The 24,623-nt window shown below is 42.8% G+C and overlaps 2 protein-coding genes across 2 annotated transcripts; both read left to right on the forward strand.

The window, feature by feature from the left end:
• Positions 1-1,116: 1,116 nt before the first annotated feature.
• On the forward strand, positions 1,117-4,736 carry LOC144075463 (potassium voltage-gated channel subfamily A member 2). Its single transcript, XM_077602492.1, has 2 exons — positions 1,117-1,267; positions 1,953-4,736. The coding sequence occupies exon 2, from the start codon at positions 2,027-2,029 to the stop codon at positions 3,521-3,523; it is 1,497 nt and encodes a 498-aa protein (XP_077458618.1). The 5' UTR covers positions 1,117-1,267; positions 1,953-2,026; the 3' UTR covers positions 3,524-4,736.
• Positions 4,737-12,408: 7,672 nt separating this feature from the next.
• Positions 12,409-23,426, forward strand: LOC144076001 (potassium voltage-gated channel subfamily A member 10-like). Its single transcript, XM_077603507.1, has 6 exons — positions 12,409-12,539; positions 14,074-14,179; positions 14,254-18,099; positions 21,758-21,839; positions 22,367-22,433; positions 23,417-23,426. Exons 2-3 carry the CDS (start codon positions 14,174-14,176, stop codon positions 15,913-15,915), a joined length of 1,668 nt encoding a protein of 555 aa, XP_077459633.1. The 5' UTR covers positions 12,409-12,539; positions 14,074-14,173; the 3' UTR covers positions 15,916-18,099; positions 21,758-21,839; positions 22,367-22,433; positions 23,417-23,426.
• The last annotated feature ends 1,197 nt before the right edge of the window (positions 23,427-24,623 follow it).

The following is a 24,623-nucleotide window of genomic DNA, read 5'->3' on the forward strand; positions in this document are numbered from 1 at the left end:
GTATTTGTGGTAGTATTAGTATTAGTAATAGTAGTAGCAGTAGTAGTAGAAGTAGTAGTAGTTGTATTTGTGGTAGTATTAGTAATAGTAGTAGCAGTAGTAGTAGAAGTAGTAGTAGTTGTATTTGTGGTAGTATTAGTATTAGTAATAGTAGTAGCAGTAGTAGTAGAAGTAGTAGTAGTTGTATTTGTGGTAGTATTAGTAATAGTAGTAGCAGTAGTAGTAGTGGAAGATCATTTTAATATCATTTTATCATTTTAATAATAGAGTATGCACCTATAAAAAGCACTTTAGTTGAATTAGTGCAAGAAACATATCCTATATTTACAACCATGCATTATTTATTTGATGCTTTTTTTAAAGCATTTCATTTACGCAGTTTTCTATTTTTATCCTCTTTATGTTTCATGTTTTAAATAATTAATTTTCACACACGGAAGCACCTATTTCCAAACAGAAAAAAAATACAGTGAAAGATGAGTGTTTTTAACTCGTAAATATGCTCTCTTGACCATGAAGAGCAAACTTTTCCCCATGAATTCCCTATACTACAAATTGCATTTTATACTTCTTTATTTTAGTAGTACAAGTAGTAGTGGATTAGTATGCACTTTTAAAAAGCTCTATTATAATAGAAGCAACATATCCACATATTGACATCGTTACATGAATTTTGTAGAAATTTCATTTAATGAACGCAATGCTCTATTCCCATTTTAATAATGCACTCATTTTAAAACAGAAAAAAATACATAATGATTTGAACTAGTCCATACCTTGACCACAAAGAGCAAACTTTTTTTTACCATTAATTCTCATCTGTGACCGGCTACAGCTGCAATCCATTGCGTCATAGTCTGTAACCCTCCACCTCAAATCATAAAAAAAAAACCACCCTAATTTCACTTTTTTCCCCCCAGGCTCGTCGGCGAGATCTTCCTCCCTCCCGCGGTCCCACCTTTTCATTTGGAAGCCCTCATCCTCAGCATCACAAGCGCGACGGAGGAAGGAGGGAGAGGAGGAGGGGGGCGCGAGGACACACCCGCCCGCGCACCGTCGCCTTCGGCCGGCGCACACGGCGAGGATGCAGCAGAAGCAGCGGCGGCGACCGTCACCATGAAGTGATCATCAGCGCTCCCGCATCGGAAAAGGGCCCAATTACCCATGTCGTCGCTAATCATTTGAGACACGAGATTTGAGGCTTTTTCCCCCTGAGAAAGGGAGCGGCGCAGAGCAGCGGCAGGAAAAAACACCAACATGTCCGCAGGTATGTGCATCTTACGATCATACAATATTGACATGATTCGGTATTTTTCACTCAATGCACGCCTGCCTTTTTTGGGGGGGGAAAAAGAGAGAAAAACTGTGACCGAGTCCTCCCACTCATCACCCTTGCAGCGAAGAGAATACATTTTTCTTCCCTTGGCTGCTGTTTCCTTCGGCTCTTCAATTATTCACGTGTGTTTTTGAATATTTCAAACGCAGCGGTTCGCCGTATTCTAGATGGCCCTGCCTTTAAAAAAAAGAAAAAAGTGATTTACCGTCCGGTGCCGACCCGAATCCGGAGCGGGCGCTACCTTTAACGTGAGTCGGCGCGCGTGCGCGCGTGTTGGACTGCAGTGATGTTGTCGCCGGGCGCCGGCCGCATTGTCGTTCGTGTTCACGCATGGTTTGGTGGGGGAGAAGGGGGGGTGATCAAAAAAGGGGACCGGTGGGTTTGACTCGGAAACGGCACGATGCGGCAGATAGGGCGTCGTAATTTACGAGCCGCCGCGCCGACGGCGCCTGCATCGAGGAGGCAATTGACATGCAAGACGCGCAGCTCGCCAGCGTGTTAATTGCGGCGGAGCAAGTTTCAGGCGACAGCTTGACGGAGGTACCAGTCTGGGAAGTACGGCGGGTCGCCGGTCTGGAGTTTATCTGACCTTGTTGTGCCGCCGTTCCTTCCGCAGTTCCGCCCTGAGAGAGGCCCCCCCGGACCGAGTCTCCGCACCCCGCCCCGGATCGGCGGACGCTCCCCGGAAGGATGACGGTCGCCGCCGGCGAGCCGTCCGACGAGGCGGCGGCGCACCCGGGACACCCGCTGGACTACGACCCGGAGGCGGACCACGAGTGCTGCGAGCGGGTGGTCATCAACATCTCCGGGCTGCGCTTCGAGACCCAGCTGAAGACCCTCTCGCAGTTCCCCGAGACCCTGCTGGGGGACCCCAAGAAGAGGATGCGCTACTTCGACCCGCTGCGGAACGAGTACTTTTTCGACAGGAACCGACCCAGCTTCGACGCCATCTTGTACTACTACCAGTCGGGCGGGCGCCTGCGGAGACCGGTCAACGTCACGCTGGACATCTTTTCCGAGGAAATCCGCTTCTACGAGCTGGGCGACGAGGCCATCGAGATTTTCCGCGAGGACGAGGGCTTCATCAAAGAGGAGGAGCGCCCTCTCCCCGACAACGAGTTCCAGAGACAAGTCTGGCTCCTCTTCGAGTACCCGGAGAGTTCGGGTCCGGCCCGGATTATCGCCATCATCTCGGTCATGGTCATCCTCATTTCCATCGTCAGCTTCTGCCTGGAGACCCTCCCCATCTTCCGCAACGAGGAGGACGGCATGCACAAGTCCCAGTCTCAGATCTTTTCCCCGGAGACCAACACCACGGTCATCCGGTACACGTCCACCTACTTCACCGACCCCTTCTTCATCCTGGAGACGCTGTGCATCATCTGGTTCTCCTTCGAGTTCCTGGTGCGCTTCTTCGCCTGCCCCAGCAAAGCGGGCTTCTTCGGCAACCTCATGAACATCATCGACATCGTGGCCATCATCCCCTACTTCATCACGCTGGGCACCGAGCTGGCGGACAGTCCGGACGACGGCCAGGCCGGCCAGCAGGCCATGTCCCTGGCCATCCTGAGGGTCATCCGCCTGGTGCGCGTCTTCCGCATCTTCAAGCTCTCCCGCCACTCCAAGGGGCTCCAGATCCTGGGCCAGACCCTCAAGGCCAGCATGCGAGAGCTGGGCCTGCTCATCTTCTTCCTCTTCATCGGAGTCATCCTCTTCTCCAGCGCCGTCTACTTCGCCGAAGCCGACGAGCGCCAGTCCCAGTTCGAGAGCATCCCCGACGCCTTCTGGTGGGCCGTGGTGTCCATGACCACGGTGGGCTACGGAGACATGGTCCCCACCACCATCGGGGGCAAGATCGTGGGCTCCTTGTGCGCCATCGCCGGCGTGCTGACCATCGCCTTGCCCGTGCCTGTCATCGTCTCCAACTTCAACTACTTCTACCACCGCGAGACGGAAGGCGAGGAGCAGGCGCAGTATCTGCAGGTCAACGCGCCCAAGAGCGAGTCGGGCGAGGAGCTGAAGAAGAGTCGCAGCGGATCCACCATCAGCAAGTCGGACTACATGGAGATCCAGGAGGCCGTCAACAACAGCAACGAGGACTTCCGCCGGGAAAACCTCAAGACCGCCAACTGCACGCTGGCCAACACAAACTACGTCAACATCACCAAGATGCTCACGGACGTGTAGTCTCGCCGCTGGCAAAAAAAAACAATAACAAACAAACAAAAAAGATTCAAAGGCAATAGAATTCAGGAGCCAGATGCTCTTCACGCCACGCTCTTCACTCCTGCCCTTAAAACTACCACACGGAAGCAAATTTGCATGGATGTCACGGCGAGGAAACAAACAAACAAAAACAAAAAAAGCTAAAAGAGCTAACGCCACACCTTGAAGTCACTTGACCCCCCACTTCCCAGGGTGCACTGCTCTGCTTTTGCCACAAAATACATAGAATAGAGAAAAAAAACTACTAGTTCCACTGCCAGGTCTGGTTTTCGCCCAGATGATCGACCGCCGAGGGCGCCACCCACAGTACGCCAGTGGCGAGACGCCCTCGCTACCGGTCCGTATCCGATAAGCGACTGAGTACGGCGGCCTCGCTGCTTCGCTTTTACGTAACGTGTTACCGCGACGCAAACTCTCTTCAAGACGCCGTTCACCCGAACTGGTCTTACACCGCAGAGCTTTGAGGACAACTTGAATGTTCGGTCTCAGATTTTTGTCCGCTTGCGTTTTTCTTTTTTGTTTACACGCAGAACACGGAGTCACGTAGCCTGTAGTCACGTAGCCTGTAGTCGCGTAGTCTTCGCCAGTTGACAGGGTCCTCCGTTTACGGTGGTCCCGATATTACTAAACTCATTTCGACCATTCTCGACTCTTTCGGCGCCATGGACGCTAATATGGGGGACGGACTGTTAAATGCCACATTCGAGCAGGGGTGTCCAAGCAGAACAATAAGAAAATGTCCACCGACAGCAAAAATGTCAAAAAAACGATTGTCACTCATTTTATCATATTGGATTATTAATTTATTTATGTCAACGGAATACTGCAATTCTTCCATTTCCTCCATTGATTTCAATAACAGTTTCAAACCCAGAGACCCCATTCATTCATTTTCCATACCGCTTATCCTCACAAGGGTCGCGGGAGGTGCCGGAGCTTATCCCAGGTAACTATGGGGGGAATGCCCTGTATTGGTTGCTAGCCAATCACAGTGATTGACTCCATCTAGTGTTAAAATTAAGAAGTGGAACAGAATGTAGGCTGAACTCAAACTTCCTGCAATGATATTTTCACAATTTTCCCCTGGCCAATAAAACCTGGGAGTAGTTTGGACATCCCTGCTCGTGAAAATGAAATTATTTTTCTTATTTTGCCACAAGACAGGCGTCTGATCCATTTTCAGTTGGGGGGGGGTACAGGAAAGATTAAAGTATGGCAGGGTAAAATGTATTGCCATTAATGGCGCCCAATGAGTTCAAAAGGGTTTGAAATACTTTCTTTAAGAAACACAAAGGCCAAAAACCGAAATGTTCCCGAACCTCAGAAGCCTTCGCCAGGGTGCCGTAAAAAGCGCGTCGCCGTCGCGGATTTTACGAACCGACGCCATTGAGAAGAATGGTTGTAGTCTAGTCTTGCATGACATGCAGTTCATCCGTAGAAGCATGGCTTCAAGAAAAAACAAACAAACAAAAAAACGGACGTATTTACATATCATATAAAGGCCTTTCTATATGTAGACAGTAGGCATATACAGTACACTTTCACCAGAGACTTGTGAGGCAGATTGACGCCACGACGGAGCGTTTAAACGTGAGCGCCAAAGTCCGTCCGCCCATTTACGACGGTGGTGTGAATTAGCAGCCCTGTAGCAGACCCCCACCCGCCATTGCAGGTTTGACATTTGGGGGGTCCGACGGATCCCAACCGACAGGAGAGACATTTGGCCGTGCGTCGCAGGCGCCGTTTTCAATGAACTCTCCCGCCCGCCCCGTCTATTTTTAGGCCACGCCACGTGTCACGCCAACGCTGTCGGCCGCCCACGTTCGCCGCTCTCACGCGAGACCCCAAAACGTACGGAAAAATCGGAGAAAATGAGACGGAGACGGCGTTTTTGTCTGGTTTGGTGCAGTTGAAAATTGGAGTTAGCCCAATGTGGTTGGAGGTGGTTCAAATTGTGTTTTTTTTGTTGTTAGTCTTACCTTTTTTCATTCAATGAATAAGCACTAGTCCGAGAAAATGTTCTCATTGGGAATTTAGTAGGGACGTTTGAGGTATGAGCTCACTCATTTTGAGTTACGAGTTTTAGTACAGAAAAACTAAATGTTTTTTAGCATTTTCTTTTTTTAAATTGGATGGACCAAATAGGTAAAGCACATTTATATTCAATGATTTTCTATGTTTCCATTTCCAAGTATTTATAAAAGGTTCCTAAAACTGGGGAACGCAGTTTTGGTTGATGTCTGATGTTGTTGTGCACTAGAAAAAAAACTGTAAAGTGGTAAGCTATGATGAAAAAAAAACTTGACATTCCAGATAGAAATTGCAATAGAATCAGCATGAAAATTCTAGTTTTAACCAGCATATAAAAAACAACTCATCAAGATATTTTTTTCAAAATTGTTCCCCAGTTTGCTTTAAAAAAAAAAACTTTTCTACAAATTCACGTCACGTTTTCCAAAACTCCCCTACTAAATCCTCATGAGAACAGAAAAACCAACCCCAGCGAGCGTCATTCATGTACTGTAACTTTCAAATAGTCCAACAAAAGTCATTTTTTCTCTATGCATGTGGACATTTCTTCTGTATTTTTCCCATTCTTTCCTCACACGGTCCAACCAGCAGTAGCAGAAACGCACAATGTTGTCTTTTGTGTTTCAAGCACACCCCAAACGGAGTGGACTCCATGCATAATTCCCACACAATTCCACTTATATCCCCCCCCCCCCCCCCCATTCCCATTCCGACTGGACTCCTGAGGAACGCTGGCAAAATCTATGCATCTGAAACAACCCCTACCCGAGAAAGTTGCAATACGTGCGAGATGGCCCCGAACTTTTCCAACCGTGGGGCGTTTGCCCGGCCTGCATGAGAACACACAAACACACACGTGGACGGAGGTGACCAATATGCAATATGTAAAGTGTGTGTGCTGAAGAAAGAATGAGCGCCATGTTCACCTTCACCCCCTTGTACATAAAGGAGAATAGCGACAAACGGTAGTTTGATCTGCACTTTACAAGACAATCTGCGGACCTGAAAAACAACATGTCGTCCCGATTGATATCGCTGACCAGGAGCTGTCAATAATAATATTCATAACTCCAGAAAAATGGTGTTTTTTTCCTCTGCAATTTTCCCTTCTATTTCCAGCCCAAATCGATGAAAGGCCTCTTTGCCGCTATTCTGGGCGCTTTTCTTGGGCTTTGTAGCGAGCCCGACGGGCCGCAAACGCCCCCCGGTGTCTTCGACGACGAGCGCACGCTCAAAGCCAACACCGGTCGTGCTATTTTTAGCATTCCGCTTGGAGAAGAGAAGAAGAAGAAGAAGAGGAGGAAGAGGGAAAGGAGACTTGAAAGGAGTCAAGTTCTAATTTTGATGCTGTGGGAAGACATTGATGACCAATAGGAGCTGTCTTACAGTAAATTGGATTCAAGTTAGATGCCTTTTTTAGGCTTCAAATGGACTCTTTTGAGCAAAAGGCCCAGAATTCACCTCCAAATTCATCACAAAGTTTGGCACTATCCTTTAAAATAACACTTGTGAAGAGTGGAAGCTTTTAGAGCAATACCACCCAGATAAAACCCTGAAAATGAAATACAGTAAGTATAAGCAAATGTCAGCGCTATATGCTTTAGAGATATTCATATTGTATAGTTATTTAGCACATTTCTAACTCAACTAATACAATAAAGCTAAAATAAATATTTTGCAATTGATATATAGCTAACCTGCAACATTTCATATGATCTAAATATTTATTTTAGAAGTTGCATATTGACTCTTCTTTAAAATAAATGAGTCATTTTTTTAATGAGGCAAACATATTATCTTCTCTATTGACTTTATATCTATATGGCAAAAAAAAATCTTGGCACACTAATTTTTCTTCTTTTTTATAAAGCAAACTAATTAAAACAGTAGTGAGTCCAACCAATTTTAATCACGAAATTATTATGTATTTTAAGTTTTTTTTTTTAATAACAAAAACTTATTGTTTGTGGTGTTATTATCACTGTATGATTATTATCGTGTATTTCTGTTAGAATACTTTTAAAAGATGTAAAATGCGCACAACAATAATGATTGTTGTAATGGCCAAATCTAAACAAAAAAGATATATATAATTGTATAGTAATCTTTGGAGCAAAAAAAAGTAATGTTAACCAAATGGTTTTTTCGCTTGACAGTCATATTCTCTTAATCTAATAATAGTCGTTTGACAATTAACCTTTCATGTTTTCATCTGAATAACACTTTAAAAATCTGTCATAATTTTAGATAAAATCTTGATTTTAAGCCAATGTAGTTCAAATGGGAAAAAAACTAAACATCTCTAACATATTGCATCGTATTTCGGCAAAGTGCACTCTAAAAGTTCAAGTACAAATGCATTAGTGCCCTCTAGGGGTAAGAGGGAACTTGACTGGTTGGTTTTAGTGTAAGATGCCCAATCACGACGTCTCAAATGTCATTTTTAAATCAATAGTTGAAAAAAAGCCAGTTCATCACACCAAATGAAAACTCCCGATGAAATTGCTTGGTCGTTTTTGCTTCCCTTCCAAGTGCAACATTCAATCAACAAACATTTCAAGCAGGAGCGAATGTCAATGTTTGCCCTTAAAAGGATTAACACGAAAACAAGCTGCATTTTCTCTAATCTCACTCCGCAATTCCCTGAAACATGAGTTCACCCGGCGGCCATCGTCAACTTTACAACTAATGCACTAATGCAACAGCTTTCTTGCAACTGGCTAAGGTCGTCCGGTGTCACCTGATGACAAATTCAACGTTTACTCAAACACAAACGAGTTAGCATGTCCACATTTTTGATTCGTCGCCAATTGGAAGCAACAATTAGGTGCATACTGCCACCTACTGTACAAGAGTATACATATATGTACTACCACCCTTTCCTCCAACTTGATCATAATAGTTTTCAAATGAATTTTACGGCTTTCATCAGCATGACTGTCACGCTCCAAAACCGTTTAGGTAAAATCCTATAAACTTTTCCTTCCCCTTATTAATGTTTTTTACAGGTCGCTTCCATTTTACGGACGTGTCGTTAAAACAAGCTAACCCGTTAGCACATCCGTTTACCCGTTCCAACACTGGCGGGCCGTCAGGGCCTTCAAGGCCTTCTCTGCTGGCCTAAGAAATATCTGAATCATATATTATATTTTGTCCATCAATACTTATTTAATAATTCCAAATTGTCTGTTAGCTTCCTTTCATTACTTTTCCCCCTGATTGCACTGCTTCCAGATGTGTGTTCATATTGAAGCATTTAACCAATCACATTTCAGCCATTATTTGTTGCCAGGGTCAGAAATCTGCCTCAAGGCCTTCACAATCAGTTCTGCGGGCTCTGCCGCTTTAAACAAGCGTCGATAAGACTGTTGCTTTAACCAATCAGATTTCAAGTTGGCAACACCACAATGCATTGTCGCAGGCGTAGGGAAATGTCATCGCTTTCACCAACTATGATTGGCTAGTGATTAGCCAGAGCTAACAAACTGTATCTGTAGCGAGCTGTACAAGCAAATATATTGTTGTGTTGATTTAAAGCCATTTTCAAGACGGAGTATGCCAGAAATACGACAGGACAGGCTCGACTTTCAGCATTAGCTTCGATGGCGATAGAAAAGAAGGAAGAAAGAAAGGAGGATGGATATTGTGTACAGTTAAAAAGGATTTTTGGTGAGTAAAATATGGCTATATTCCTAAATAATATATCAATTGTGGGCCCGGTTCTGATATCTGAAAAGCTCCAGTGTTTGTATTTAAGCTCCAACGTTTGTATTTAATCACTAAATGCTGCTAGGAAGAGGATTTTACCCCATTTTAGTGCAATTTTTGCCGTTTCGCCATTGACGTCCATCGCTGTCTTTTCCCGGGAAAATCACCCCCCGGCCTGGTTGTAATGTTTGAAAAGCTCCAGTATTTGTATTTAATCATTAAATGCTGCTAGGAAGTAGATTTCACCCATTGAAGGCGCTACGAAAAAATGCACGGACCGCCACTGCGTTCCAGCAACCCTTTCCCTGTGGTGTTCCATTTTTTTCTCACTCATTCAAAGTTTACACACCCCTGCACGTGCTGTGACTCAGCGCGCGGGTTGCAAAAGCTGCTCTCGTCAGATAAGACCACCATTGGGGTTGAAATGACAGGAGGTCATCATGTGTTAATTATAAGACTAATCGTTCGCTCACATTGTGAAAAAAAACTGGACGAGGTGAAGAAAGTTTTTTTTAATGCTATTTTCAATCTGACTTTGCTTTGCAAAGGAAATCAGTTCTGCAAATGTATAAATTCACAAATTCTTACATCTAAAATATCGTCCACAGCCTCTAAAAGACATACCCAGCGATAAACGTAACACTACAAAGCATACGGGCTCAGCGATTGGTCACTACTCCCTCCCGCTGGTCATGGCAGCCCATTGAGATTAGCACTTGTCTTTTGATTAGTGACTGCTGGCTGGCGTCCACACACGTCAATTAAGCTTGTACGATTGGGCCAAGCCAGGAGATATCGTGACGGGCTCGCTGCTTTTAATCTGCTTAGCCCGCCACATCTGTGGTCCGCACACAACAAAGTGCGACCCTGCAAACGTAAACAAACATGCTAAAACTGCCATTTGAAGTTGCCACCACTCTTTTAAGCAAAATAAGGGAAACGAGCAATTTCTTTCCACGACATATTAGCGATGTCCAATATTCCATCATGTGATCGCAAATCGGGCCCGATTATGTCATTTTCAGAGGATTTATCGAGTAACAAAAAAACAAAAACAAAGATTGAGTGTTTAACACGTGCATATGTATTTATTTTAAGCATTAACTCATTCGTTGTATAACTCATTTTCTGAACTGCTTTATCCTCACTAGGGTTGCAGGGAGTGCTGAAGCCCATCCCAGCTGAGCACGAGGAGACAAACAACCATTCACGTACACTCTCATACCTAAGGGCAATTTAGAGTGTCCAATCAGCCTGTCTTTGGAATGTGGGAGGAAACCGGAGTACCCGGAGAAAACCCACGCAGGCCCAGGGAGAACACGCAAACTCCACACAGGTGGACCGACCTGGATTTGAACCCAGGACCCCCACCGTGAGGTCGACGCGCTGACCATTCAGCCGGCGGGCCGCCCCTTCGCTCCATATATTTACATATATGTAAAAACATGGCGATGGTAAGATTTCCGAGTGTTGCCAGGTAAGGTTTGAATGTCAGCAACAGAGGGATGCGTTAAGGGTTTGATGGATGAAGTGCTGCGTTGAAGGACAGGCACGGGAAGGGGACGTTTCAGTCACGACTCCCGGGACTGCGGCGGGGCTCATCTTTTAGTCGTTTACCGCAGCCCCCCTGACTTTTATAGACACCCGCCATCCATTGACAGGCGCCCTCCACATCACTTGTCGCCACCTCGGACGTCTTTAACGGGGTTTGACGTGTGTCGTGATAGTAGTGATGGAGTATCGTGGACTTTGAGTTATGAAAGCTTGTTCTTTGGGTGGGCTTTCAAGTGAAAAAATGTGGACAAAAAGTCAAAAAAGTCCTTCTATTTTGCGTCATTCACTATTCATTTTTGGGGCCTTTTCTATCACTAAATTGTGGCCCTGTTGATTTGGGGGAAAATCCTGGTTCAATTCCTGTTGCTCTTGCATCACTTGTTGTTTTTGGGCATTCAATAATCAGCGCCTGTTGATATTAGGCACTTCCTGTTGATTTTGTGGCATTTCGTGGTTTTCTGTAGTCTTCTATCAAATGCAACAATCATTCATGCATAAGTTAGGAAAAACAGCTCCAAAATAAAATAGCCAATTCTCAATAGTATTGAAGGTTTGTCCTGTATGAATATAGCATAGATAGCGTTAGCGGAATACAAGTCAAACAAGAAAAGCACCCAGATTAATGGTAACGCTCTGGACTTAAAAGTAGTATAGGACAATTGGTCGAACATTTATTTTATTTTGTTGGATTGCAATTAGCTTCGCACAGGAATGTCCTCTTTTAACCTTGCAGGCGTTCGAATCCCCCCCGTTGCACTCCCGCTTATGCATACTTTGAGAAGTTTACACTCATGGGTGCACATAATGAGATCCTGAAGGCGGCGATCTAATATGATGGATCGCCAACGCTCCACTGTTAAGGCAAGCTTTTTGGGGAGGCGACCTTGACGGCTGCAGTGGCGCAGTGTTCCAGGAAAGCGCCGTGCTTGGACGCCGCTTACCGCAAAGTTCTACTACTACGTTGCACGTGTGTTAGAAAGGCAAAACCAGCCAAAATTTAGACCAAAAACATGCTTTTGTGTGCGTGAAACACATTTATCTACCTGTATTCCCCATGACGCTTACGGATTTGTCGTATAGCGTCACTGGGAATACTTTTTCGACGCCGACATTGGTAAAAACTGCAAAAAGTCACTTACAGTTCAATAACAAGCATCGAATGTACTTTGATGGACTTCTTACCCCCAATCGAAACTTGACGCTTTGGCCAAGGTCAACGAAGGACTCGTTTCCCCTAACGACGTAGCACGTGTTTACCGCGTGTTTCTCACGCATGCCTGAGATGGGGAAAAAACCCCAAACAATCAATCGTCCTTTCCAACGCGTTTGGGCAGATGCGTGCAGCTGCAGGTACTCTGTCAGATATTGGCGGGGTGGCACGATGCAGTCTAATCTCCAAGGTGACGTGGGATTGGACCGTGGTCGCCGCGTGCGCGCGCTTACTCTGCGGGAAGGACGAAAAAAAGCAAGAGGAGGGCTCAGCCTTCCTTCACGCCACGTCAGGCGCTAAATCTCCTATCAGGGAGCTGACGGGAGGAGGGGGGGGAGAATCCAGGTGACCCCCGTCCCGCCGTCCCCCTTCCGCATTTAAAAGCACGCGAGCGGGTGCGCGTTGTTTTGTATTTGCGCGCGTGCGACCGCTCTCCGTTGCTATCAGGTGTTCAATTATCCATCGCGAGCTTTGGTGAGTAATCCTTTAAGATTGTTTGGATTTGGTGAAGGTGAAGGTGTCATTGGTACACGGCAAAGTTTTGGGATGCTGTTCTTTTGGGTGGGTTTTGGGTTTTTGGATTTTTTTGTTGACGTGGCAAAAAAAAGGATTAGTCTCAGTGGTGAGTATTTGGGATTGTGCTGCAATGCATTAAAAAAGTCTTCATGGGGAGAAGAACAATAGAGTGAGATGGAAAGGTTGAATCAAGGCCGATGGACTTTTTTTTTGAAGAATTTAGTTGTCTGGATTGAAACCGTTGAAGATGACCATGACTTCAATGACCTCTATTGACTCCGTAAAGTGTAGATGGTAATGAATCCCTTTTAAGACGGCAATGTTGGTTTTACAAATGCTCTGAAAAGTCATTAAAATTGGATTTATTTGAATTTAGCTCATGTATGGATTTAGTCTCCATCACACAAAAAGGTTTGAAATAGAATGAGTGAATCTTATTTATCGTCACGATGAAAGTGATCACTTTGATATTTTATGAATTTAGAGCACTAATTAGAAATGTACTATATTTGAATGTTACTTATACTCTTGAATACGTGACAAAAATTTGGACTCAGACCATTATTGGATTGATTTTTTTGGTGCCTTTTGTAATTTCTTTAAAGAATGAATTTTTTAAATCATTATTTTTATTATGTCAGTTTACACTTATAATGAGTCTTCAGAGGAACACTGAGTCAAAAAGGTTAGATTTAGAGATTGATAGAAGTCCAAAAAAAATATATAAAATAAGTGAATGATTTTTTTCCCTCATCTGTCATGCAATATTGATCAATTTGACAAATATATTTATACCCGGACTGCTTTTCCACTGCTTTTTATTTTTACCATTGATACAGCTATATTTTTACCATTATTATCATTAATATGTAATTATATAGTGCATTTTTTATTTTGATTTAGAATATTTAGTCATATTGTTGGACTTGTATGCATTTATATTTAATTAATTCATATTTTTATTGACCATATCAACATACATAAATTCTGTTGGAATGCAAATTTACCCAAAAATTATAAATAAAGTACAGTTTAAATAGATTTTATGTATTGTTACAATACAGTTGGTCCTGCACAGTATTTGAATGTATTGTTCGATTGGCCAAGAAAAAATAAAGGATGTTTAAAAAAAAATCGACCTGGTACCTGGAAAAAAATGATTTATTAAAAACGCAAAGAACAACTTGAATCAAAACGGCCTATCCTTTTGTCAAGGTGAAATTTTCCATATCAATAAATGACGCGTGCATCTAATGAAGTATCTGCAACATTCTAAGCAGTAATCGTGGAACACCTGATCAGCACACTGACATTCATTGGGCGTAAGCAATTTCCCTAGCAAACCTGCCGAGGTTTCACTTCCGTCAGGATCTCGAGTGGGAACAATGGGGGGGTATCAGATGGCGAGTCGTGTGCTGATCCTAACAAAAATGCTGGGGGGAAAAAAGCCTTTACCGCAGCACGCTTGCTTTTTGTTCTTCTGTCCGTTCAGGTTACGGAGACGACCCAAGCTCCCCGGATGCCAGCCGGCAGGTCCGAGGTCCACGCGGGACCCCCTTCTGCATTCCTGACGGCCGAGGAGACGCGCAACCATGGAGGTTTGCGCTGAAATGACAGTGGATGCGAATACGGCTCTGAAACTCTGAGCAAAACCAGCCATATCTCCATTTAGGTTCCTCTGGTTAACTTCGAGAACGTGGACGATGCGGGCATCAACCTGGGCGACCCCAGCGACTCCGGCTACCCAACGTCGCCCACGTCGGAGGCCCCGGATCCCGAGCCTGCTCCCCATCGCCTGGCGTCTCCGCGTCCATCCCCGCGGCCGTCCCCTCGCTGGGTCCGCCGCGAGGGCACGTCGCCTTCCACGGTGTCGAAAGCCACTTCCAGTAGCTGCAGTCTGATCTCTAACCTGAAGCTCCTCGTGAGTGGCGAGTCGGGTTCCGACGGCGTCTTCAGCAGGATGCCGCGGGACTGCCACGACAACGAAGACTCGTTGGAGAAGGCCTCAGTGGAGGAACGGGACCAGAAGGTGGTCATCAATGTTTCGGGCTTGATGTTCGAGACCCAGATGAGCACCCTCAACCGGTTCCCGGAAACCCTACTGGGCGACCCCGCCAAACGAATGCGCCACTTCGACCCCATGAAGAACGAGTATTTCTTCGATCGTAACCGCCCTTCCTTCGACGGAGTCCTGTACTTCTACCAGTCCGGGGGCAAGGTTCGCAGGCCAGCTAACGTGCCGTTAGACGTCTTCGCCAGTGAGATCGTCTTCTACCAGCTGGGTTACGAGGCCATGGAACAATTCCGCGAGGACGAAGGTTTCATCAAAGAGCCGGAGGTCCTGTTGCCCACCAACGAACTCCAAAGACAGTTCTGGCTCCTGTTCGAGTACCCCGAGAGCTCCAGCGCCGCCAAAACTGTGGCGCTAGTCTCGGTCTTTGTCATCATCATCTCCATATTCATCTTTTGTCTGGAGACTCTACCGGAGTTCCGAGAGGACGGCGACTTCACACCCGCCGCCGACCAGGTTATCAACGGCACCGGGCAGGGTTCCAGAGCGCGCCCCAGCACTAAAGACCCCTTGGCCTTCCTCACGGACCCTTTCTTCATCATTGAGACCATTTGCATTATTTGGTTCTGCTTCGAAGCCGGCGTGCGCTTCGCCGTGTGTCCCAGCAAGTGCGACTTCTTCAACAACATCATGAACACCATCGACATCGTGTCCATCATTCCTTACTTCATCACGCTGGGCACCGAGCTGGCGACCTCTCCCGACGACGACACCAACTCCAGCCAGAACATGTCGCTGGCCATCTTGAGGATCATCCGTCTGGTGAGGGTATTCCGCATCTTCAAGCTGTCGCGCCACTCCAAGGGGCTCCAGATCCTGGGCCAGACCCTCAAGGCCAGCATGCGAGAACTGGGCCTGCTCATCTTCTTCCTCTTCATCGGAGTCATCCTCTTCTCCAGCGCCATCTTCTTCGCCGAAGTTGACGAGCCCCACACGCAGTTTGTCAGCATCCCCGACGGGTTCTGGTGGGCGGTGGTCACCATGACCACGGTGGGTTACGGAGACATGTGCCCCATCACCATGGGCGGCAAGATGGTGGGCACCCTGTGCGCCATCGCCGGGGTGCTGACCATCGCGCTGCCCGTTCCCGTCATCGTGTCCAACTTCAACTACTTCTATCACCGCGAGACGGAGCAAGAGGAAAAGCAAATGATCGACGCCGCCACCGAGGCGCAGAGGAGCTCGCAGGCCGAAAAGTATGGCAGCTTGGCGTCCATCGACAAAAGCGGCTGGAACCTGGAGAAGAACGGCTTCGCCTCGTAGAGCCGCCCTTTCTCCTTTTCACGGAATCGAGCCTTTACACAAGTTGTCTTGAAATCTAGAAAACTCAGCACAAGAAGAACCATCATAACAAGTGCAATTGACATCCATTCAGATGTACTGTACACACGGTAGTGCTCGCCAATTAGCATGCTGCAAATAATAAACAATACACCCCCGCATGGCGGCCCGGTAGACGAGTGATTAGCGCCTTACAGTTCTGAGATCGAGGGTTGGATGCCAGGTTTGGAGCTTCCTGTGTGAGTTTGCATGTTCTTCCTGGGTTTGCGTGGGTTTTCCTTGGGTTCTCCGATTTTCACCCCAAAAATATGCATCCATACAAAAACATTTGTGTCTCTTCAGAATTTAGGTTGATGTTTTTCTTACCATTTTTATAGCTCACTAATGGGTTTGTGTACAATAACTGGGCGGAGCAAATTAATGCCGAGATTGTCCAGCCATATACCGTAGATTAATTTTTTTGTCTTCCATTAGATGGCTAAAATAGTTTTATGAACAGGGTGTGACATATATAATCATGTTTTAAATATAAAAAAACCAATAGTTTATCAATTTGAAGAAAGATAGTAACAACATTCTAGCAAAAAGCTTGTATGTATTACGGTATATTTTATATTTTAATTAATCATCTATAGGAAGAAATAGAAACATTTTTTAGAAATCACTTTTATCACAATTGTAGTTAGATTTTGTCTCAGGACAAGTTTAAATTATATCACAAAGGCATGTTTCAGTTTTTGGTGCATGGGTAATTTGAGAAACGGTCGAACGATCGGTCCTCCCAGTCAAAATGGATTGGACGACTGTCACCTCCAATGTAATCAGTCTGTTAAATGACCTCTACTAAAACAATATGTGACATGGTATCGTTTGCATGTTGTAAATAATAATACAACTCGCATGCACAAACAAAAGCGCAATCGTACAGCCACATTTCGTCTTTATGCAATAGAAAACTTAAAATACAAAGAGCTCAATTGCACTGAATATTAATCCACATAGGCACTTTGTGAGGCTCTTTAATATACGCAGGGAAGCACATTTATCATCACCGTTACCAAATGTAAAAGCATATTTTCAAAGTAAAAGCGCAGAGAGGACACATTCACTTTGCACAAATGAAATGAAACAAAGTAACATTACCATTATATTGTACGGCATGCAGAAACGAGTCTCGCGCTAACATTTTTGACAAAGGAATGAAACCAATTATAAGGTCTAGTTATAATGCACGTGGCATTTTAATGTGTCTCCATGACACGTCATTTTAAATCAACTTTATCAAGCAAGCGGCTGAGAATGTAATCTTGCAATAAATGTACTTTATGCAATAATGTTTATATATGGGCGTGGGAGACCAGTGGTTGACCCCACAGCAATAATTCATAGCGAATGGAAAGTAATCATCTAGTGACTTGGCTAATCAGCACTTTATGTTAGGAAGAAGCACTTATTATGGAGGACTGTTGAGTAGGGTTGCCAACTGTCCCTTGAAAAATTGAATCGTCCCGTATTCAGAAATAAAGGTATGTCATTGAGCTTGGTACAAGGGATGCCATTTGTCCCGTATTAGATGTTATTGGAAAATAGTGTACGATTTGTAAAATGAATGAATACTACCAGGGAGCTTTTTGAAGAATATGCTTACTAAGGTACCATATTTTCTTGACTATAAATTGCACTTTTTTATAGTTTGGATGAAACTGCAACTAATGCTTAAGTGTGACTTTTACATGTTATTTTTCTCTCTGACCAGCCTGTAATGTTGTTGTTGTTTTTTTGGCTATAGTTATCTAAAAAACTTATGCTAACAGACAGATGTCTATTCAGCTTGTTGTTCTCTATTTTACTATTGTTACGTAAACATATGTTTCTTATTTGTTTCTAGTTGAACTAAAACAATTCCTTTTAAATCCATTTTTAAATTACACATTGTTAATTGTTGGTTTTAGGGGTTTAGTTTGGATTTTGTAGTTATGTCTTTTCCCCCGGTATGACCGGTCCTTGTGATTTCCAATTAAGTGCACCTGTTATTTCCCGCCCCCAGTGTCTCACCCAGGTGTTTCTAAACGATCTCATGAACCCATGCCTGCTTATTGAAGACCATGTATTTGTTTAGTTCTTGTCAGATCATCTGTTCATGCTCATCCATGTCACACACCCCTGGTAAGTTTGGTTTTGATTCTTTGGTTGTTACTTTTCCCTGGTTTTATTATCTAAGCTTTCATATTAGTGAGCAAGTTTAAGTTATTAATGTTTATGTTAGTGCATCCTCACTCGCCTTCGGTCCGACTCCGTTCACATGAATCCTAACGCCACTTCAATTGTGTATTGTCTGGCTAGTGCGACTTGTAGTCCAATGAATACGATATTCCCCTGCCCGTCCTGCTTTGTGGCCAATGAAAATAAGAGTATGACCATAACAATAACAATACCAAATCCTGCTCATCTTATTGGTCGAGGTACCAGGCACCATGGGTGACTTAAAAAAAAGATTTTTTTGTTTGGTTTACCTCATTGACCTAGTTTGTCTGCACTTTTTCTTATTAGTATAAAATATTCTGCTTTGTATATTAACCCTCACGTCTCCTATAATCGGCGATGCGTGATCATTCATGTGGCATCTTTAAAGCTCTGTAAAAAATAACTAATATTAGTGTTGCTGTCAACAGGAAACGAAAGGGATTTTTACCTTTACACACACATAAACTGAGATATGATTGTTTTACTTTAATGGTAGATGTCTTTGTCTGCGCTTGTGTGTGCACTAAACAATAGAGGGCACTCACTCATACTTTTGGTATTGACCCCTTCACTTAATAAATATGTATATTTGTGTATTTTCTGGACTAATATAGCAATAGGTCATAGTTTAATGAAAAAACATTCACATTGAATTATGATTTTTTTAATGAATTGAGTGCACATATGTATTGTTATTTATACCAAGCAAGATACCTAGAGCATGTTAAAATATTTATACATGTTATAAAGAGGTCAAATTTAAAAAATAAAACTGACAAAAACACATGAAAGCTTCAGGACCGTCAGGGATAAATGATACATTTTCAAATCCAGCAGGACAGATTTGTTATTTGTTTTCCCACATGCATAGATTTAATTAATAATAAAAGATTGAGTCAAATAAGATTTGTTTAAAAACTACTACCTTTCACATATGAAAAAAGATAATTAATAAGATAGTCAGCCAGTCCCCCCAAATGTGTTGGCAACCCTACAGTTAAGCCACTGAAGGCTAAAGTGGGCTAACTCTCATTTGTCATTTTTTAGGGGGGAGGTAGTGGGAAAACTGCCCTGATCAAACGGCAAAAGCGCATTAATGGCCTGTCCCCATAGGACAAAATTGGACCTGAACGTACATCGCAATGCCTTTTCTGTATACTTTTCAAGCACTTTACTTGAAGTGGAGTTGGCCCACTCTTGCTCCAAGTGGCTCCGTTGTAATCAATGAATAAATCAGAGATTGGCGGTTTATTAAGGAGTGCCTTCCATTAAACATGTACTATGTAAACTGTGGGATGTTTCCTGCTTACCATTTGAAGAAATGCGTTCATTTTTTTAGCGCATGCTTGTATTTCTATCTAATGTTTTTTTTTATATATATATTTGGTGATTTTCCTTCCTATGTCCTACTATTGTTTTCTATTTTTTCCACTTGTTTTTTTACATAATAGTTTTGACACTCAATATGCAAAAATTTGTGTTTCATGTTTATCTAATCTTTTCCAAAAATGTTCCATGTAGTTTCTTTTTGTTCAAATATTAAATATTTCAATTATTCCCCTACCTCTGTTTTCTGATATTTTGCTAAGCTTTTGTGTTATTTTACAACTGACTGGACTGTTTTTGCTTTTCTAATATTTTCTTTTAATTAATGGGTTACATTTCTACTTTTTTAATTTATACAATTATTTTTCTCCAGTTTTTGTATTATTTCTAAATATTCTCTTATCGTCATGTTTGAACTTTTTACCATTTTCAACAAATACTTTCGATTCCTAATTATTTTATATTATTTTGCTAAGCCTCATACATATTTTATTTATTTATTGACCAATAGATCCGCATTTTCGGTGCCGATTTCAACCGACTCTCCTTTTGAGGGGGCTTTAAATGGCCGACTGAGTATGCGGATGAATAATTTATAAAAGCATCAATTGGCGAGAACAAACATCGTGCCCTTGTGTGGGTAGTTTCAGGACAGCGAGAATCTCTCTCTCACACACACAAACACACACACACACACACGGGTGACTCTCACAAGGTCGTTGCTGATGTGATGCCACTGTCATTTATAATTCATCAGGTATTACACCAAAAGAATCCGTGCTAAGGTCAACAGACATGTGACATAGCAGCTTTACATATATTGCAATTGTGTTTTCATTTCATATTTGGTTTTTTGGGGGCTCCTTTTTGTATTACCCTGAATACCTGGCACATTTAAAAAATATTTTCCCTTTTTTTTTCTTTTTAGTTGTCCAATATTTGGGGAGGAGGTTATTGATTGTTCCATTTATTCCCCTCAAAATTAATGCCTTATTTATCAGTAGTTTCTGGTAGTGTCTTATTGATTGTGCATTATTGTACTTCTTGAATTGAGTGCTTTTATTGTCATTATACAAGTTTTTTTGAATCGTCAGGGTTTTTGTTTTGGATTATAAATGAACTTTTTTTAAAAAATTCCCCCCATTTTTTGGTGATATTTTTACGTCTTCTAATATTTAAGCGATGTTTTCATCTTACTTTTTTCCTGAATCAAAATGTCAGGCAAAGTCTACTATATAATATTATAGTAATTATATAGTTGTGCTTTATAATACTGCACTGTATGCATTTATTTTGCATTTACTGTAAGACTGTATTACTCATTTTTCCTTCTCAAATAGTAATGATGGCATGAATGGCAATATTTTTTCAGATACTTTAGGACTACAATGATCAGCACAGATTATTAAAATACATCATGTATTTTAAAGAGTGTTTCCTCTCATTTCCGATTTAGATGCTCAGACTTGTGTGACACAGCAGTTTTATACTCCATTGTCTAAAAATAGCCACAGCATAAGCGTGGGCAAGTCGCCCCTCCTTGAAAACAATGGCGGCTCGTGCACGTACAAGAAAGGCAAGCGAGTTAGTCGTACATCAGCCTGTCGGCCTCGTGCTTACTCGGCAAACTCGCTTATTATGCGCCGCATGTAAAACCAGCGTCAAAGTTCAGCCTTTGCGTTAAGAATGTCGTTACGACTCAACGACCGCCAGACTGACCTTGATCGCAACACGAGTAGCTTAGATTCACCGTGTCTTATTGATCGGTAACCAAGTCCTGTAGGTCGATTCAGCGCCCTGACTGCTGACTAGGACGTCTTTCACATTTAGTCTTTCAATGCTGATCTGCAGTATGTTTTTCTTTCACATCAAGTTGGTGAAATTTACAGAAATAGTGGTTTTTTAATTGGTTCCGCATGTCTATTTGTCTGTATTTGTGTTCAAGTGAACTCAAAGGCGGGAATTATCAAACTTGGATAATATGTTTGTAAATGTCAAATGAAATAAATATAATTTAATTTGGGACCATAAGGTCAAAGTTAAGAGGGTCATAATGAATTTGTCTTTGCTTGTATTCAAGGTAACCATGAATGAAGAAGCTATTGTAAGTGTCAAGTTCTCTTGACAGTAAGAATCATGTCAATTGCAAACCTGGCTATTATTATCATATTTGCGGATTGTATAATGAAACAAAACAGGTGATTGACCTATTTTCTTTTCTAACCCACTATCAATTTTGTATTCCACGTCGTAGGAAGATAACATTGCGTCCCAGTCATACACGTACTGCCAGAGTCTTACCTTTTGATTATGTCATTGGTTTCAACTATGCACAGGTAAACTGTTACATAAATCATTTTTATTGTCCAATTTTAATAATTAGAGATGTGTGTGAAACTTGATCATCTACAATTTTTAATTCTCTTTGACTAGTTTCTATCATTTGATGTGTGTGTATGTATTATTATGTGTGTATATATATATATGTATGTATGTATATATGTGTGTGTATGTGTATATGTATATATATATGTATGTCTATATGTATATAGTATGTGTGTGTATATATATATATATATGTGTATGTGTATATAAATGTGTATATGTATGCATATATATGTGTATATATATATATAAGGCTATATAGGTGTATATATATACATATACACAATATTTGAACATATTCCAACATAATAGAATAATTAAACCACACAACAAAATATCGTAATTCGTATCCTGCATTAGATGTTTGTTATTCTCGACGTCATGTTGTAAAGGAGGGAAAGATAAGAAGCCAGGTGGTGCGCTGATAGTGCCAAAGATGGAAATGTTGCTTATTGCAGTCATAAACTGGTTTTTGCAGGTGAGTGAGGGGAGATTCCAGTCCCGCCCTCTGGTTGGACGTAGGAATTGACGTCACTTGAGCTCAGGTGAGGAAGTGTAGCACACAGACGAGTAGCAAACAACAAGAGACGGGAGAAGAGAACTTCCTCTTTTGACCGCGTACTCGGAGGAAAAAAATATTTTTTTACACAGTTGAGCACTTAAACTCGGTGAGTTCTCACAGTTGATCTTTTCTCAGCAACAATGTTTTTACTCTGAGTACTATTTGTACCATTTGTATGATTTGTTTGACATACTTTTAGTGGTAATCTACATATTATATATAGCGAGATGTAAGTTAACTTGTCACCAACAGATAAATTGAAATGGGTAAGTTGTGTGCTTGTTATAGATTACATGAAATTGAATTGAAAAGTATAACAGTTATTGTGAAGATTTGCAACCCGGGTGCTTGCAGTTGAACAAACTGATGTATTTAGACATAAATATGTCAAAAACATAGTCAAGTAAGTGCCTTAAATAACAAACAAAAGAGGCAAATGAGGAAGAAAAACAAAAAAAAGACCATGTTTTTAAAAAAAATACTTGAGAAATTAGTTTTGTGTGTGTTTAGTGTCCTCAGTTCTTACCACCTACTGCTAAGTGAAGACAATCTCATTCAGTTAATTGGTCAGAGTAAAATATTTGATTCAAATCTGAACAGTTTTATTCATAAAAAGTCGTTTAAAAGTAGTAAAGTGAGTGGAATGTCTCCTGTCTTAGTAATAATGACAAGCAGACAAAAAAGAAAAAAAACTAAATTAAGTCAAAAATTAAGAGAGGAAAATATAAATGATGTATCTTCTTATTGACTCTCGTGCAAGAGCTGTTTTCACTTCTGATTGAGTCATCATATGACACTTGCTCCAGCACAATAGGACAAAAAGATAAATCATTGAGCAACACTGTACATTCTCTTGTTTACTACAAGTGTGAATCATTCATAATCCTAGAATGTTAGAAGCGCTTACATGTGTTTTCTCACTGCAAGAAATGAAAACGTCTTATTCATCCTCTAATTTTTTTGCAGTTGCCCCATCATGGAATGCCAGAAAGCCCAGCGTTGGACAGAATACAGTCCCATCATTTCAGTGGCGCCCAACGACACGCGGCGTCTCCTGGAAGTCTACGTCAAACGTAGCCTCAGCCTCAACGACGAGTCGCTGGGAATCAAGCGCCCTGAGCGAAAACTCAAGTGGGTGACCATTGCCAGGAGGAGGCATTCCAGTGACCCTTCCCTTCACCTATCTGAGGGCTTGAAGGACAAAGACTTGGAGTCGCCCGCTCCTGACCCGCTTCCGCCGGACGACATGGTCGGCAAGAAGTCCAAGAAGAACAAAAAGCCCTCCTTGTGGACGAAGTTCTTGGGCCTGTTCTCGCAGAGGAGCAGTGAGGAAAAAGACAAGCAGCAATGCCCGGCCGACGTTGCGGAGACGTCCGAAGACAATCGCAGCGCCGCCACGTGCCTGCCCGCCGTGGCGCCGACCCTCTCGCCGAAGAAGTCGTCCAGGCGATTGAAGAGAAGGTTCTCCAAGAGACGTCTATCTATTAAGATCAGTAAGCGTGAGGAGTTGAACCCGGCAGATATCACTGGAGTAGAAGGTAGGGTTTCAGAAGCAATTTTGTCATTCAGATCTTAAGTAGTGTTTACTAACGTGCTGTTGTCGATTTACAGCTATGGTGAGCGTGGAACCGACCGTCTCCTATTATGAGAAAGTGTCCGAGGAACTGGAGAAGATTCTCCATGAGTTAAAGGAAAAGGAAGAGGTGGTTCCCATGTCGGATGGTAAGGGTACCGTGCATTGTTTTCATCATGTTGATTGAAATTGGGGACCGGGGTGGTTGAGTTGTATCAGTTGGAGTACTTTTAAATCAGGCAGACTAACTCAAACTCTTGTTCGTTTCCGTCCCCCCAGAGGAAGTCCTCAACCGGATCATTTCCTTGACAAAGGAGCAGGGAGACGCAATCGACCTCAAGGTCAGTCGGTGGTCACCACCCAAATCTAAACTTCAGATAATACGACTCCCAGACACATTATTGATCGTCAATCATCAGGTCAAATACAGTCATACCTCGTTTATCGCGGTGAATAGGTTCCAAGTCCTGCCGCAATAGGTGAATAACCCCAATGTTAGGACAATGTTTTCATGATGTCTACGTAATATTATTTGGACTCTTAAAACCCTCCCTGTACTATTATTTAACTCTCTAGTAGCCAGTGAATTTATATCCAATT

This window comes from Stigmatopora argus, chromosome 6, assembly GCF_051989625.1.
Source record: "Stigmatopora argus isolate UIUO_Sarg chromosome 6, RoL_Sarg_1.0, whole genome shotgun sequence".
NCBI lineage: Eukaryota > Metazoa > Chordata > Actinopteri > Syngnathiformes > Syngnathidae > Stigmatopora > Stigmatopora argus.

What these genes read in the sequence shown, in the direction of transcription:
- LOC144075463 (XM_077602492.1), top strand. Translation starts at nt 2,027, where the DNA reads ATGACGGTCGCCGCCGGCGAGCCGTCCGACGAGGCGGCGGCGCACCCG.